At 46.3% G+C, this 17917-nt stretch overlaps 1 protein-coding gene across 5 annotated transcripts in view; it reads left to right on the forward strand.

Annotated features, from left to right (window-relative positions):
- Positions 1 to 17917, forward strand: part of COL27A1 (collagen type XXVII alpha 1 chain) — a 214281-nt gene that overhangs the window by 72417 nt on the left and 123947 nt on the right. For all 5 annotated transcript variants that reach the window (XM_075112252.1, XM_075112254.1, XM_075112253.1 and 2 more), the window contains 2 exons: positions 5268 to 5321; positions 13293 to 13346. In XM_075112252.1, coding sequence (XP_074968353.1) covers positions 5268 to 5321; positions 13293 to 13346 — 108 coding nt within the window. The remainder of the gene's footprint in view (positions 1 to 5267; positions 5322 to 13292; positions 13347 to 17917) is intronic.

Raw genomic sequence — 17917 nt, forward strand, 5'->3', positions numbered from 1 at the left:
CAAGGCAAAGTTCATTTTGAAGAGCAGTAGTTGAAAGTGTGACTGAGATAAATGTGCTGCAAAGGATGTTAGGGATGTATTGAATAAATATATACAGGTATTTTTGTAAATCTTTAAAAATAGAAAGCGAGTGATAGAGTATGGGATCCCTCTATGTCTTCACACCCTTTCAGACTTCCATCCAAGCTCTGAGATCAGTCAAGAGTCTGAAGTGCCTCATGCAGAGGCTGTTCCTGAAGCGTCTCAATAGAAAAGCTGCTTTCATGAAGCTGGAATACTAATATTTTGCTATGTATTGTGCTGCCACTCTATTAGGAATTCAATTGTGGACAAGGATTTTTCTGTGATAGGTGTTGTACAGACCCAGAATAAACATCTGTGTCTGTTGCGGAAATCATATTACAAGACTGGCTTTCCACCAACATCTTGGTTCCTGCCAGAACTATGAGGGCTTTTTCTTTTTAGACTGGTTGAAACCCAGATGTGTCCAAATTTAATAAGACAAGCCTGCCTTGGAGAAGAAAACAACCAAAGTGCTGGATTTCTTTTTCCCCTAAATTGCAGATTTATTTTAGGCAGTACTTCAAGCTGGGTTTTAGTGTAGGTCTTGTCTCCCTCCCTGCACAGTGCCTGGCAAGGACAGTGAGGTGAAGCGGGGTTGGCATGTCTTTTGAAGATGAGGTCTTCTCCTCCTCTTCTGTTCTCCTGAGGGGGGATTTTTAATTCTAGTGCTTCCCCCGTAGCTGCTCAGTCCCTCCGTGCTTGTGGCAGTGGCCTTGCGTATGAAACATGCCTCATCCTGCTCCAGGAAGAAAACAAGACAGGTTCTCTATCTGCAGGGGTAATGCCACTGCTCAGAGCCTGATGCCAATGTGAGGAGAAGCTTTTGATGCATTTTCTGAACTGTCTTTTAAGTTGGGTTTTACCCCATGCGATTAGCATCTGAGAAAAATGAATATTCTCCCTTCCCTCTTTAGTCCTTGCAGTGTTTTGCTCAGTGCAGGATGCCCACCTCTGAAACATCACTACTTCTGGGATAAAGGAGAACTGTGCCACTAACGCTGTGCGGGGGCACAGAGCAGGGGAGGCAGCAGTGCGTTGGAGAGACCCTACAGTACAGATGTGTCAGTCTATCAGTGTGCACTGGAACATGAGCTGAATTGTGTCCTGGGTAGTTGTCAGCTGTTTGCTACTAGGCTGAGTACTTGCCCCCGGGGAAAGGATTACAGGAATACTTTGCTACCTGAGCAAGTTGATTCAGTAGTCATTCAAAAGGAAGAGAGTCATTTCCCAAATCTCCAGCACCAATTCTTGTACCAGCTGTGCTTTCCTTGAAGTCCTCTCCGAACAGGTTCAGCCTTGCTCATGTTTTGAGATCTGAAGACACCTAGCTCCCAGTGGCATCGCTGCCGGCAGAGGAAGCAGTCTGAGGAGGGTCACGATGTGGGAGAGGCGGAGGTTTGAACTGGCTGATCTTAGCAGCAAGAGGAAATGGTGAGATTTCTCTTGTCCTCAGGGTCCGATGTATTTCCCTTTCAGACAACTTAGCTTAATTTTCCATTTGCAATTTGAAGCTCAAAAAGCTAAGAGAAAAGTCCCCTTTGCGCCAGAAAGCTTCCCAGCAGAAGCTTAGAATAAATCCTATAATCATTTGGTGGGATCACTCATCATTGCTAATGCTACCGTGGGAAACTGAGAAGGGTTAAACTTTTATGTGGCTGCCACTAGCTGCTTCACAGACTGTTCAGGCTGGTTAACAATTCAGCTGTTTGGCTTGAGAAGAGAGTATCTGCGTCTGCCATGTTTCTCCTTGATCTCTGATTTGGCTTTGTGCGATAACAGGGTGTGTGTTCTCTGCCATCAGTTTGCAGAAAGGAGTAGGCAAAAAGCCAGAGAGACAAGAAGTGAAGTGCTAGGAGCGGTAGCTCACTGCAGGAGGCTGTCAGCATGGCCGATCTCATGGGGCGCCCCTGCAGTGGGAGGGCAGGAGCAGAGAAGTTGTATCTTCCTCCAGCTGCCGGGAAAAGGAAACCTTCCTGCCCCTCCAAGCACTTCCCACTGCTCCTTATGGAATTCCCCAGGGATGCTCTAAGGGCTATAATGGAAAGGTCGACACAGGCTCTGTGAGATCAGTTTAACTCTTCCCTTCATTCAGGGTAAGGGTGGAGACGTCTCTGGTGGGTGTAGGGACTGCACGGGCATCACCTCCAGGCAGGCTCTTAGCACCTTGCTGCGTGGCAGCTCATTGGTAGATGCCTTTTACCCTTCATGTCTCGGAGCCTTGCGTTTTAAGTGGGATTGCATCCATCATGTGTAAGTAGCTGGGTCCCGATCCAGTCTTACCCTTCTCTGGCTGCCTCTGTGCATGTGCATTTTTCTTCGTGTGTATTTCAGTATTGCGCTCCCCAGGCAAAGCCAGTTGTCTGACATGGGCCTCTTGTTCGAGAACTTGAGCTGGATGATACAGAGGCATACGTATAGGGCGCAGGACGGAGGAGAAATGAGTCACGAGGCAGGCACGGTATGTGTCCCATCCAACGCAACTACCAAGGAACCACGTGAAAAGCTGCAAAGTGGTCTTGCAGCATGTCATGTTTCACAACTACCTGTGTTCATCCAGCTACCCCAGTCCTCTTCCACCTTGGCTTGCTTCTAGCTTGTATGTGGTCACACTCTCGCCTTACGCAGTTACATAGCGGCTGGCAACTTTTAACCACTCATCCTACAGTCACCTTATTGCTCTTGTCCTTTGGGAGATGAAAAAAATAAGGCTGAAGGAAAGGAAAATTAAACCAAAGCAGAGCGATAGGGATTCCTGAATGATGTACTGCTTTTTCTGTGCTGTTCCGGCTAAATGCCTTTCCCTTAACTCTGTATTCTCACTCCAGTGCAGGTATTAACTCTCTTCTTATTTTTATGTTAGCTTCAGTTTATTCTGAACAGCCCGCATTTTTGGAGGACATTTGTACTCAAATGGCCCAGTACAATTGCACCTGCTCTTAGCAGGAAGATGGAAACGGTCACCTCAATTCTGATACGCATGGAACGCAGTTCTCGGGCAGTTGCAGCTTCTCCTTTGCTTCTCCTTCTAGGGGTAAATGGAGATGGGTTTTGATGGAGAAGAGGTTAAGGACTTAAATTAATCTTTAGTAAATTCTATTAACTGTTGCTGGATCAGTTGCATTGGATTCATGTTTTGATAGTTACCTTCCAAGTAAAAGGTCAAGGGGATTTTTTTAATAAAAGCTTGGATGCTGGAGCACAATTATACATGAGGCTTAAAAAACCCTACAATCATGTGTCTATTTGCACAGCTGTATAATTGCATTACACACGGGGCCCTGAGCTGGCACAATGGCAGGTTAAAATGTAGTGTGTATTGCTAAAATGAGGGTCAGCTGTATCAATGAGGGTTGTTAATACAAGGACCAATAATACTGTGTTAGCAACAAGCAACTCGCAAAGAGGTCAGATGAAGCATCCCAGGCTACAGAGACTGGAAATCTCCAGGACAGGCAGCAGTGTTGGGTAGTAGAAGTCCACCCCTGTGTGCCTAAGTGTGGGGCATTAGCTATTCTATGCCATGTAGGCTCTTACACTTTTAAAACAATCCTTTTCTTGTCCTCTTTACTACAGATAAAAATAACTACAGATAAAAATAACCACATTATGATTCATTTGATGTCCTGACAAATTAGTAGCACACAGAGACCTACCCTGGCCTTGCTTACTCCTCCGCCTGACTTTTTTCTACTGTACCAAGTTTGGCTGGATGTCTTTTTTAACAAGATCTCTCTTATACTAATGAATTTGCTGCTTATGTACGGGAGGGTTGGTAGTACTAGGGGAATGTTTATTCATCAGTCACCTGTATGGTTCAGGCAGGTTTTCTCGGTTCAAAATCTTATCCTGGGAATGAGATTTCGGGCAGGGATCTCCAGGGCTTATTTTTGTTACTAAACCATGCACTTGATGACTCCTGCATTAGGGATCATGAATTTTTCACTCTCCTCAGGGCCAGTAACACGCTGCGGAGCCTGAGCAGTCCTGCCTGGCAATCCTTCAGCAGCAACAGGGTCAGCCTTGCAGCAGGCTCCGCTCGGGGCGATCCTGCACGTGAGGTCCGACAGAGATGACCCAGTGGGGAGGGAGCGAGGCTGTGCTGGTGCCAGAGTGTGGCCGTGGGCTTGCGCTGCACCTGCTCCATGCGATGCACCCATCTTCCCTGCGGCGCAGCGCCCCTGGGACCTGCCCTCCTGACTGCCATGCGGTTGGAGAGCTCAGGCTGCCTTCCAAACATCCCTCGGTCTGCTGTTCTGGATCACTCTCTCCCCTGGATGCAATGAAAACTGGTCTTTTGTAACAAGCTACTAGAATATAAATCCTCTGGGAGATGCTTTAATTAACAGTTATTCTTGTTAGACATGTTTGGCTTGGGGAAAAAGAAGTTTTGAGGAGTTATTAAGAGTTGCAAATGGCTCTCCAGAAATGTGAATTCTCCAGTCCATTGAAAAAGATGAACAAATAAATGAATAAATTCAAAGGAGTTCAAACCTCATTGGTTAAGTATTTTTTTCCTAACCTGTTTCAGATCAGTGCACAGCTGGCCACCGGCTATCTCCACTTTGTTCTCACCCTCTTCCAAGAACCCCTACTACTCTGACATGTATGAGTTGACCTCTGCTATATTCCAAAGCTGTATTTAAGAATTTCCAATATTGACACCAATTTTATTACATCTTATAACATGCTGCTTTAAAATATGAAGTGCTGGGATGTGATTGTGTTGCAACTCACGTAGAAACCTACAATACCAAGAACTACACATCCTCAGCTGGTATATATTAGAACACACAACGTCCCTCCCTCGCCGAGGTGCTAACACATTACTTCTGTTGTGTGCTAGCACGTAGGAGGAAACTCCAAAGCTGAGAGACAGTTGTGTTACCCCTGTGTTACAGCACAGGTCCAGGAAACTGGAAGCATGAAACACAGCTGTGATCACGGGAATGCGGTCCACAGCAGAGAGATGTGAATGGTCTGTCTCTGCTCTATGGAAATACATGCTTCTGCAGATGTTACTGTGCATGGCTTTTATCCCTTTATGGTAGTAGCATAAGCTGAAGGGAAACTGTGGCCATGGTGTCATAACTGGCCCTCATCCCCAGGTCTTCTCCAAACGGTTGTATTACGGGTCTCCCTGAAACACTGTCAGGAGCACCATCCTGTTATAGAACCATCATTAATACTTATTTTTATTTTTCTAGGGTCCACCAGGTCTGCCGGGCTTACCAGGACCACCTGGCAAGAGGGGTTCTCGAGTAAGTGATTTAAAAACTTCTTTCCATTTGTACTCGCTTCTGCCTGTCCTACTGTTCCAAGGGCTGTTATATGTTCCTATGGCTGAGTAATGGATCCTTCAAGCCCCTCTGTTGAGGTCTGGTCTTTCTCCTTTCTCTTATTCCCAGTGAAAGGTTTTCAGGAGGCCACACTGGTGATTTGCAGCCTCCCAGAGCTAAGGTTTGGCACCAGCAAAGGCTGGGGATGGATGTTTCTAAATGGCTGTCAGAAGAATGAGCTCTGTCTGTCCCATTTTGTTTCCAGTATCCATTCCTTCACTGCCACTGTGCCTTCACTAGTGGGACCATGGTCTAGGACCAAGGACTCAATGCACAAGGATGGGCTTTTGTGTTCCCCAGACTGAGACCTGCTTTCTGGCTCCTTTTCAGGATCTAGAGCAAAATGTCTGAGGTATTCTACAAGATCCATTGCAAATTCCTGAATTACTTCTTTCCAACATTAAAATCTGATGCAGATCTTTGAACATTGAGTGCTGTGCTGAGGAAACATCTGGTGCTGAGTGCTGCAGCTAGATGTGAGAAAAGCTTTCTGCATTGGCCTAGCTGCAGAAGTAGTCTCCCAAAGCTGGGCAACATGCCTGACCTGGATACAGTTAACTGTTGGCACCCTTTCCATGGGAGCAAGGTGCTGTCCCGCAAGGTACGGTCATGGAGCCCATTTCCTGAGCACTGAACTGATGTGGGTTGGGAATCAAAAGATGCAAGTGTCTGAGGCTGGAAGGAGGGAATATTTGGATCCGTGATCCAGACAGCATCCTGGCCTGGCAGCTGAGGGAGATTTCCTCACACATACTTGGCTAAAACTCAACCCCATGTAATGTCTTTAAAGAGCAACCAAGAGGCTAAGAGCTAGGAGGCTGTGCAGTCCCTGAGGACACTTGTTATAGTCCTGTGAGATCTTGCAGTAACCAGTAAAGATAAACACAGCTCCTTTCTGCAACAGTAAAATCCAAAGGGTCTGCAGGACCCCCTGCAGCCTGGGCATGGATAATTAACAGACCTGAATACTGACTTGGGCCCTAAGTGTAAGGCTAGATAGCGTCAAGCTCAAGTGTTTTATGGAGAAGACAATCTGTTCCACGTTAGATATGTTTAGTGATACATCAGCACGACTGGTTGGTCAGCCCGGATGTCTTCTGTTTACAAACACCTGAGCAGCAACCACATCTGCAAATCGCCCAGAGTTTGCAGTTCTTAGCAAGTCCCCAGTAAGGCTGAACGTTTGTTCTCAGCTCATTACTCAGGAGAGGTGTTTGGTGTTAACTCTTGCAGTCCTGTGGTGTGCAAACTAGACTCTATGTCTGGGGACCCCAGCTGCATCCCCTGCCTGCTGTGTGAATGACCAAATTTCAGCTTACATCCTAATTCCACTAACTCCCAAAGCTGAGTTTTTCTGAAGAAAATAGCGTTGTGGAAGCTGTGTCATAACTTTCTGTGTTATTCCCCGGCTGTGGCATGCTCCATCCTATATTTAAGATGTTCCTCTGAAAGACAATAAGCAACAGAGGATTTCTGAGTTCAGTCTCTGCCAGAGGTGCTGAGAATCAGCCCAGGAAAGAGTTCCCAGTTAGGAAGTGCTCAGCACAGCTGAGCCTGGCTTGGCTCAGACCTCTGCAGAGAGGCTGTGCTAATTTTGGGAGGGGGCAAAAGGGTCACTCTGTAAATGTCTGGCCTGGAGCACTGGAGACAGAACTGCTCTGTGCACAAGTTGTTTTGACTTTGCAACATGTTTCTAGTACTTTTTTTTTCTTGTGGGTCTTTGGAGTTTAAGGATTTCATTGCAAAGAAGAGCTGCCAGAAACTAAGACAGGTTTGGGGGAATTCTTGTGTCTTTTGCTTTTGTTGTGCATGAGACACTTAAAAATAAATGTGCAATACTGCAGGGGTTGCGTTCTACCTCTGCCTAACCAGATCCTCAAACCAAGCAGCCTCATGTTTCTTACGCCAGCCCAGCCCATGGGTAACCCATGCGGTGTCCCCTGAGGCTCCAGCCCAAGACTGGAGCTCCGGAGGCGAGGTGACTACTGCATGCAACTTTGCAGTGCTCAGTGCCAGGGGAAAGGAAGGATTTTTTTCTCGTCACCAATGCAGTTTATGGCCTGCAGCATGAGCCATAATTGCCCTTGTTGTAGCTTGCATAATTTCTACATTATTAATGCTTATACAATTACTTGGCTCATTTGAAAATCTAGTCACAGCATTTGACTCATGACCTTCTGTAGCTGTGAAGTCCATTAAGTGGCTTTCTTGCTGATGTAGTGCAGTATTTCCACTCTTTTGAATTCTGTGTCGTCTCTGTTTTATTTCCCTTTCTCTCACTCAGGGTAAAACGAAAGCTCTGATTAGCTTTTGCTGTGAGGGTGAGGTTGTGGTCAGTGACAGTTTGTAAGAAAAGCTGGCTGATCCCTTGATTCTGTCTCCTTGTTTCCAGCAGATAAGTATCACTAGACTTGCTTCTGCAGTCTGAGTGTTGCTCTTCCATGTAAGCAATGCCACCTGGTTTGCAATAATAAATGCCGGTCTTTGTTAAAGCTTAAAAGGTTGTGTTCAGGACACATCTCAGCATTCAAGTGCAACCCAAGGTAGGGTAGCTATGTGGATAGTGGCAGTCGTCTTGAAACGACAATTTCTTGATTTTTAAAAGCCAATCCCCGTTTTAGGAGCATGGAGTTAATTTTACACCCTATCGCTCGGCATCAGGGACACATTGAGAGATACAGACTGTATCTGTGCTCTACTCTCTGAGATATGTAAGAAATGAAACCTGCGTGTCTCTTCTTCTCATTATTGCCTAAGGGACTCCAAGGGAAAGCGGTAAAAATGTTGCAGTTCTGATGTCTGGAAATGAGGGTAATAACACGTTCTCAGGAGCTCTGCAAACCTGTACAGATGTTGCCGTATTGGTCACATGCACTCAATAGGAAGGTTTTCTCTCTCTCTGTATCCAGCTAGGATTGTTTTCAGCTTTTATGTCTGCGTTAAAGATTTTGGGGCGTAGGCAAGAGATCTGTCCATGCTGCTTTTCCTCAGATGAATGTGCCATGTGCCTTGGCAAGTGTCTGCGTAAGATCTGAGGTGCCTCTTTGCGGTTTTAGCAATTAAGGGTTTCCCCGGGTTCCTGCGACGGGAAAGCGCTTTGCTGGGCATGTAGCGGGACACGTGTTGCGCAGCCGCGTGCGTGCGGCGGCGCCCGGGTGCACGGCAGGGCCCCGCACAGAGCCGTTCCCTGCAAACGGGGTGTGCCGCGCTTCGCTTCTGCAGATGACCTTTGCATTTCTTCAAACATCAGGGTTTAGTGGGGAGGCAGTGACCGAGGCTGGGTTTTGCTAGCAGAGCTGCGCTAACAAGCTCCGCAAGTAACTGTCGACAAAGGGCTCCTGGTGGAGCAATAACTTCTGCACCACTGCAGCTTATTCCTGCCTCACCCAGGACTCAGTTAGCTTCGCTCCCAGGCTGTCGGCGTGGGCGCTTTCGCCAGCGCATCTACCCTGATCACACACAGTGACTTGTTGCAGTCCTCACTGGTAGGGTTAGACCAGCAAACTACCCGGGGTTTAATCAGGCCTGCAGAAAAGTACTGTGGACCACAATACTTGGTCTTAAATGCCGCCTCCCAGGTAAGTGCTATGTAAACCCTAGTTATCTGTCCCCCTCCTACGTGAAGGAGACAGCAAGGCAACACAGGACAGAGAGGAGTCTGCTTGTTGGCTTCACTCCCGGGACAGCAAGGAAAGAGCTGTGGTCAGACTTTGCAAAACACTTGAATAATTTAGGAAGCCAGCTCCCACTGGAAGTCGATCTCCCTCTCTAACAGGTGAGCAAACTCAGGTGCAAGGGGAGTGTTTTACCCATGTCCGTGCGACAGGTCAGAGGCAGAACGAGTTGGTCTTGTTTTATTTAACCTCTTCGATACAATACAGGAGAAATCCAAATGGATGGGTGAAGAGAACATGCATGCGCTTCCTGATGCCTTGGGATGCTCTTGCCATCCTCCTGTGAACCTCAGCAGCTCGAAGGACTGCAAGGTCCCGGTGTAACATGTCCCTGTTGCATTTGGTCTGTGGTTGCAAAAAATCTCTCTTTCCTTCAAAATGCAGGGCTTCCCTCCTAAAACAAGCAAGAACTTAGTCAGCTGTAGAGGTTCCCCGGTATCCTCATTCTATTTGGAAGATTTTTCAATTTCTGAAAAGAAGTGTTTAAAGAAACAGTTTGTTTGGCTTCACTTCAAATATTTATCTCATTTTTCAGCAAGCCAGAGGTCAGAGCAGGATCGGTAGGTCAGGAGCAGAAAAAGTTGCTTTACACAGTGAAACCCCAAGACCTATAATGAGTTTTGAACGAGTGGTCATTCCCCTGACTAAAGCTTTCTAGCATTTAGCAGGAGTTTGGAGGATTTTTTTCCCCTCCTTGTGAATGCTGGAGGGATGGGGGGAGCTGTGCACAGTTACACTTTTGTTAGTTTTTGTGGGCTGTGAACCAGTACATATAAAAGCGCTTCTGTGAGCAGAGTCCCATCTCCAGGCACGTCACCGGGATGAACTGGATGGCACAGTGTGGTTCTCAAGAAACATCGTTCACGTAAAAGGCATTCCAGGGAGATCACAAACCCGTCACCTTTGGGGAACCCCCCCTCAGTTGGAGAACACACTCAGGGATTGTTCTGGTCTCTGTGCCACTGAGCCTGGGGTTACTCCTGTCCCATGGTAAAATTTTCCATGGAATTTCTAGGGCAAGGCTTGGAAGATTTCAGACACAAGTTTGCTTGCTGCTGGATTGGATTGTTTCAGCAGTTATACGGGAGCCAAAGCGGGTGGGTAAACAGGCATACGTGCGCACAGTGATATGTGCTGTGGGATTTTTTTATTCAGTGGTCTCAGCATTGTCCCATCCTGTGTGTAGAAAAGAGGAGCAAAACTAAGGTATTGGTGATAAATATTTTTAGGAGAATCCAAATTTCTAGATATGAGTGGAAAATTGAATAAAATCCAGGATAGCACGAGTAAAATACAAAAATTTACTGTAGAACAACGAAGCAATTAACACTTGAATTGCTTCTCCATGAAAAGAGGGCTATATCTAGGAGCACTAGTCGGAGATGGGTAATTCTGCTGGGCACAGTAGAAGAAGAGTGAACATTGGACTGGGTTTAATAACACAAGGGTGAGTAGCTTGGGAGCATGATGACTGTTACTGGGGCTTGCAGACTGGTGTGTGGATTAATTTGTAAGGCCTGCCTGTTCAGATTTTGTATTGTTAACCGCTCCCGAGACAGATGCTGTCCTGTACCTTTTGTTACTCAGCCCATCTAACTGTACCACACCGCATCCTCCTCCTCTGCCAAGAATGTGGGTGTAATCACAGATTCGGGACTAACCATGTTGGAACACATCGAGATCAGTTATTTTTTACCATTTTTAGGACTAATGCCAGACTACGCCCTTTTCTCTCCACAGTTATACGAGAGCAGTTTAAAATGTCTAGCACAAGCCCCAGACGTGGTCACAGCAGTTGCCTGTGTGCCAGACTGGACTTCCCAGTGTCACTTCATCAGCAGGATGTGGCCACTTCTTACTAGGATAAGACCACATTGGTCTTTGGGAACAGGACGGGTTTCTGATCTTCCTTTGCCTGGATTACATACCGTGAATCTCATTGAATTCAGTGGTAAAGGCTCCGTCTCAGGGCATGAGTCTGTTTTTCATAATCACATGTTTTGTCACTGGATACTGGGACTAGATTCTTTCTCCCTTCTTTCCTCCTTTTGGTTAAGGCTTTTTATGATTATGTAGCTATGCTTTGGTTTAGCTCTGGAAGAGCCTGCACCAAATTTCACTGGGTGTGTGATTAGGCCAGGAGCTCTTGATCGGCAACTGAGCTTCCTGTGTTCCAGGCTTCCCCCTGCAAATTATGGTTTTCAGCTAGGAGTCACACCAAACCATGCTGTTCTCTCCAGTCTGACACTGTTTTAAGCCTGCCCCAGGCTATGGTGGAGCACAGATTTCAACTAACTGCACTGAAATAGGGTTTGAGCCAAGATGCCTGACTCCAAAGTTGAGTAACAGCTGAACTCCCTCTTCAAATCTAGCAGCAGTCTGGATTTATGAACCCTGTTCAGAGCTACCTAGACTACTGCTTACGTGTAAGAGCTTTTTAGGAACTTGTCCTTTACAGGCACTTTATTTTTATGATTTCTGTTACTTAATATTAATTTTCATACATATTTGACACTTGGAAGATTTGGGTTGAAGCTCTTTTGCTACTACAGACTTGTTGAATTACCTTAAGCAGCACAGTAAGTCTCTGTTTCAGTGTCCCACCCAATGAGGTGAACAGATGATGCCATAGTTTGATGGGAAGATTAATTTATTTAGACTACTATATTTAATTTATTAAGACTACTCAGTGCTCAGTTATTCTGGTTAAAGCATCTATATGGGTTTTCAAATGGCAAGCTAATACTCAGACACCTTAATTAAACTTGTTTCAGTTTCATTGGAAATTCACAGCCAGGCTAAACTGTTGGAGAATTTCAGGCTGAAAATTTGGAAGGAAATTAAGAATGGGGCAATAAATGTATTTGGTTTCAGGCTGAAAATTTGGAAGGGGTTTAAGAATGGTTCACTAAATTTATTTGGGTAAAAAATGCCGTTTGAAAAGTCCAGCCTCAGCCTTTTAATTGAACAGCCTCTTTCAGCAGAGTAGCATGTGTTGTGAAATAGCACTGAGCGCTCAGCAACTGTCTGTACCACAAGATACAATAGCTAAATAAAAAAAGCCATTATTGTCTATTACAGTGTAGTAAAAATAAAACTGAACAGACATCAGCGCACTGATGTTCCCTCAAAAGAGAGCAAGGGCACTGAACTTGGATGGCAGTCGCATGTTTAACTGCCATGATTTTCCTTGGAAATCAGACCCTGAAGATTTGGGCCCCACCTATGCTGAAGTGCTCATTAGAAATACCACAGCTTACTGAGGAAGTGTCTGAGTGGCTTTTTATCCTCTAGTCTGTACTCCTTCTAACTAGAGGGTACATTAAAGTGCTCCTCATGGTGGTGTAAAGCTCACACGTGGTCTTGGCAGAATGGGAGCTCTTGGAATTGAATCTTCAGGTTGTTTCATCTCCCAGGAACGTGTTCAAGATGACGTAGAATTGTTATTACTTCTGCCTGAAAGGTTAACAGATCTTCTGTGCTGTATACAATCGTGGGATAAACTATTCTTAGCTGCTTATTCCAGATAACTCCTTAAATAGTCTTCGGAAAATATGCAGGGTGGTTTAAAATACGGTGCAAAAGGATGTACTGATGTATGTGATCTGAGGTGGATACTCTGACAGGGTCATTGGCTTGTGAGACCTATGCAAAAATAGAGACCTAAATGGTTTAAACAGGGACTTACTTCTGCTCGTCTCATTTTACTGTCCAGCCATCCATTCCCTTTCTAACCTCTAAAGGCAAATATCTGGCTTCTGAGGAAATTAGTTCATCTCAGATAGCTGCACAATTTAAAACTTCTCTTTAGTAATCAGTTGAGTTCTCTTCCATTTTGGCCAAAAGAGTTGTTAACACCCTGCCACGCTTCCCTCTGCCTACCTCCATGTCATTTTGCTGGGGCTCCTTGCAGAGCTTTGACTCCCCTGATCCCACGGTAGTTTTTGTTCCTGGTTGTGCAGTATGTGGTGTACCCAAATCATCCTGTTGACATGACATGTCGTGTGGTGACAGACACAACGTCAGCTTCTGCAAAGCTGGGTGGGAGCTGGCAGCCGACGAGGGTGCTGCCGAAGCCGCTCCCTGCCCGGGCGCAGGCTGGGTACTGTGCTCTTAGGTCTGGCCACAGCGCGGCCCGAGACGTTCTGCTGCTCCCAGGGCTAACGCAGGTGCCTACCGACTCCTTCTGACTCTGTTTTGTGTTCGTTGTGTTTTTTAGGGTCCCCCAGGTCCCCACGGAAACCCTGGCTCACCTGGCCCCCCAGGCCTGAAAGTAAGTATCAACTGGCGTGAGGAGCTTTTGCCTTCCTGTTTCAGAGGATGTTCCGGTGGGGGGAGCACAGGTTTTTTCATCCTGCTCCGTATAAAATGACAAGTAGCTGAGGCCATTTCTCCCCTCCCCTCTGCTCGCACACAGGCCCTGCAGCAGCACAGCCAAAGCCTTTTCCTGTGCTTGTGAGAGACCCTGCTGTGTGCCTTGGTTCTTGGTTCTCCCTAATTTCAAAGGCTGCCTAATTAGGTTCCTGCTTCAGCTATGCTTGTGCCAAGGAGCAAACTGCTATGTTGAGAAGAGGGCAGTGGAATCCTCCCACTCCAAAGCCTCACCAGCTCTGGATTTCTTTCCTTTCTCATTTCTCTTGTCTTAATTTTGCAGCCTGCTCATCCACCTTTGAGTCCAGACAGTGGGGAGGGGACTGGCAGCACCCAGATTCCTCCTCTGCCTTCCTCCTCCTGAAACACCCTCATCTCTCCTTCCCTCTCCAGAGTTTCTGGGAACCCTGACCCCCCAGTCCTCCCAAACTGATCCTGTTGCTTCCTTCTAGACGTCCTCATCTCTCCCATGAGGTCGCACAGACCTCCTCCTGCAGTGCCAGGAGCCCTGTGTTTTGTCCTTTTCTCCTCCACACACGTTCCCCCCAGGGTGCTGCAGCCGGTGGGAGCTGGAGCGCTGCAAGGTGGGAGTCACCCCCCGGCAGCCTGACCTCCTTCCTTTGCACGAGACTTCAGCAGAGATGCAGCTCCAGGGGGGAGCTCATCCAGTGGGCTGCAGGACCCTTCAGAAAAATGTTTTGATTCCCAGCTTGTTTCTGTGCGTAAGGCTTTGAGTTACCTAAAGACTGTGAAGTTCCTGGGAAATTGGTTTGGATTGTTTTGGTGTCATTGTTTACACAGAAATAGATTTATGACACCTATCTGGGACTAAAGAATAGGTGAGTTTTGAAAGGCAATGCTTAATAGAGGTTTTCACTACCAAGGAAGCTGTAGAATGTCTCAGCCAAACAGAGAAAGGTACAAGTGAGAGTCCTTTCTTTGCATGATCTCATCAGGAGGCAGAGATATTATGAACACTATTGATGCTCTGGGAAAAAGATTCTGGAAACTTGGCACGCTGCCTCTATGTGATTAAAAATTAGGCACTGGAGACATGCTGGTGAACAGCAGCTGTTTTAAATTCTAAAGTATAGTTATATGGCCTGAAAAGTGAGGCTGTAAAAGTTCTACAGCGTAGTGTTCTGCATTTATTCTTCATCAATGACTTCCAGATCACACTTGTTGAGTTTTATAAGTCAAATCAAAGTTATTTTATCTAACTTCCAGTCCTAAAATTTCAGCCTGGTCCAGTCTGTAGAGTCAAACTCTGTTTCTATGCTATAGGATTTTTTTCAGAGAACACTTTTAGCCTAATGCTTTGTCAGAAATCATCATTTGGCTGTAAAGCTGTATTCAGTTGGTCTCCTACTAGAAATAAAGACTTCCTGTAAGCATTTTTCCTCCATCTTGATGCACAGTCTGGCAGCAGGAAGCCCTCAGTGGATGGATAGCTGTAATAGTCTGCAGCAGAGATATGGTGTCATCAGTCTGTGCGGTACATTTTAATTTTGTCCAGCCACTATTTGCAGATTAGGCTGTTCTGCATGACGCTTTGTCAAAATAAGTATTAAGTTTGCAATGGGATGTGAGAGCTGTAGCTCAGCCAGGCCTGGGCATAATTTCACCTCTAGCAGGGAGATCTTTGCATATGAAGCACTTTCTGGAAGGTATGTATCCGATCCCAGAGTTTTGACTTCCATCCCTCCCTTCATTTCCCTGGTGTTTCACCAGTCCCAGAAGGTGGACTTTGCACAAAAACTTGATATTTCACCCCCTCGCATTTTAAATGCCTCTACCCTTCACCAGGCTTGACAAGCCTGCACCTGGGACCTGATATCTTCTTAGTAGACCCAGCCCATAGCTGAAATTATAGACTTGTGAAAGCTCAGCCTGGGCAACAAAGCAGAAGAGCCCCAACTACTCTTGCCGAGCGCCTTCAAGTGGCTGCTGGGCTAGGTCTTCCCTAGATAGAGTTAATACCATGGAAAAAAAAAGCAATCCAAGAAAGGAAACTGAAGATTCCCAGATAGAAACAGCTTGGAAACAATGAGTAACACCAAGTCCTTGTCACTTAGGAAGTAACCCAGGAGCATAATTTTTATCAGCTGATCCAACAGAGCACTCGATGAGGTCGGGCAATCCGCTGCGTGCGAGGGATGTGCTGTGGCGTTGCAGGTGGCAGAGATGTGTGTGTCTGTGCACGTCTCTTGCCCAGTTGTATTGCGTTGGTGAGCACCAGCGCTGTACTGTCAGATTGCTGCGTTTCTGAATCTATCCTGTGCAGGGTCCACCTTATTCTCATCACTGGAGCTGAGCGCTTGTAGGCCCTTGTACATAGGAAGCTGATCTTTTGCACAGAGCTGTATGTAGCTGTTGAGCCGTATTCCTGCTGATCTGCGTGGGCACAGTTCCACTGACTTCAGTGGCATTACACCCACCTGAGAATTTCACCCGTCGTGCTTTCTCAGCAGTTTATAAAGTGCAACCTCTTAACGAGGGCCTCTTGCCACTTTTTGCATTCTGTTTGTTGTCCTTGGCAGTTGCAAAATTGCTCTCGCATCTAGTTAGCAACGACTGATTATAGCAGATAACCTCTTAAATGGCTGTAGATGCAAGCTGGGCTAGGGTTGTGGCTGGCTGTGTGACCTGTAAGCTGCCAGCAGCGGCAGGAGGGGCGTTGTTGCTAATGACTAGGTGCAGCTCCGAGGATGCCTTAATAGAGTTTGGGATTGGGAGGAGGGTTAGCTATCGGACAGGGTGTGTTTTCAAAAGCCACTACAGGAGTTGGGTTTGCATCTCTCATCTGGAGGCTTTAGGCATCAGGCGTTACTGTGGTTTGCTTAGTCAGCTGCTCTAGATAAATCTCTCTCGTTATCGTGCTAGGAAAATATGGATTTTCCTTTTAGGGGATGGTTTGGCTCCAAGGTAGCTCATCAGTTTGGCTCACTGATGTTGAAAATGCTGTTAGTGGGATTGCAAAGCTGATGTGTTTAAATTGCACGCCTCTAGACTTCTCCCAGGTAGGAAAAAAACCGAAGAAAGCAATTTCTTCCTTTACGAGAGGAAGTAGCGTGCTCAGTCAGTTGGGGTGGGAGAGAGAGAAGCTTGAGGGCATGGTGCCGAGGCCTAGTGATGGACAAGGCTGAGGCTAATTCCCATGTTGTGGCTGCTGTGTGAGAAGAGTCGGGCAATTAATCCACAATTTCAGCCCTCAGCATCAAGGCATCTGTTTTCTCTGGCCCTGGTGCCATCTTGCTGATTAATCTTAGGGAAGTATCATCCTACTTGTGGCTGAGTTCTCCACCTGTATGGTGGTCTCAGCAGCGTTGAACACAGAATCGTGATGCAAAACACAGCCTTTGCTAATGTGATCTGGAGCTTCCCAGGGAAAAATGTAAGAGGCTTGTATTCCTTTACATGGCTCAAAGTCGTTGCATTGAGCACATGGCAAGATTTAGGGAGAGAGGTGGGTGTCTACCTGCTGCTGCAGTAAATTAATTTTGCAGAGTCAAAATTGATACCCTGCGATCCTGAGGCCTCCTCTAATCTGTTCCAAGCAGTCGTAGCACCCACTGACTGCTCTGAAGCTCAAAGAGTGGGAGAATTGCCCTGATAACAGCTGCATGCAAAGCAAGATTATCTGCATGACTTCATTTACTGTTTGGAAACCAGGCAGCCTTCATTCAGAATTTGTACAGATGCATCTGCCTTGAATCAGCAGTGCTCCCTACAGTCCGTAGCCAAGTAGTCTCACTCCCTGAGCCTTGCAGCTTGTGGTGGATGCTGCAGGAGGAGAAGGGAGATTTATGCACTGTGCAAGGTGGGAAGTACATGTCAAATGTAGTCTTGATGAGGCTGCTTGGAAGAGCTAGCTATAACTAGACCTTTGTGCTACTAATGAGAAATGCCAGTTAATAAATACTATTACGCCTTTGTAGGGCCTCACGTTCCCTCCGAGCGCTTCACTTGACAAGCATTAATTAATCCTCACAACTGTCTTGTGCTTCGTGGTTCGTTTTGAATCCCGTGCTGCTGATGTGGCACACGGAGGTTACAACTTGTTTATGATCCCAGGGGTGTTAAATGGCCAGTGCCTGATATTGGGATACCTGTGTCCTAGCTGTACCAGAAGAGGCATTACACAGACCTAAGCTTCTTTGTATGCTAAGCCTTATCTCTTCCCTGCCAAAAGAATCTGGCACGTTTCAAATCTCTTCTAGCTTTTCCTACTTCTGTCTCTCACCTTGTTAGGTGCACGTACCACCTTTCCACCTTTCAAGAATTTGAACTGGGATTTTCAAAGGAATCTACTGGAATTAGATGTTCAAATGCTGCTGAAATTCCAGCCTGTATTTGTCAGAAGATCACAGTCTTAAACTGTAATTTCTCTCATTGTGGCTGTTAAAAAAGAAAACAAAGAATACTGCCACTTAAGATAAAGTGTGCCCCTCTCTTCTGCCAGCCTGAAAACCA

Source organism: Phalacrocorax aristotelis, chromosome 17 (genome assembly GCF_949628215.1).
Source record: "Phalacrocorax aristotelis chromosome 17, bGulAri2.1, whole genome shotgun sequence".
NCBI classification, from domain to species: Eukaryota; Metazoa; Chordata; class Aves; order Suliformes; family Phalacrocoracidae; genus Phalacrocorax; species Phalacrocorax aristotelis.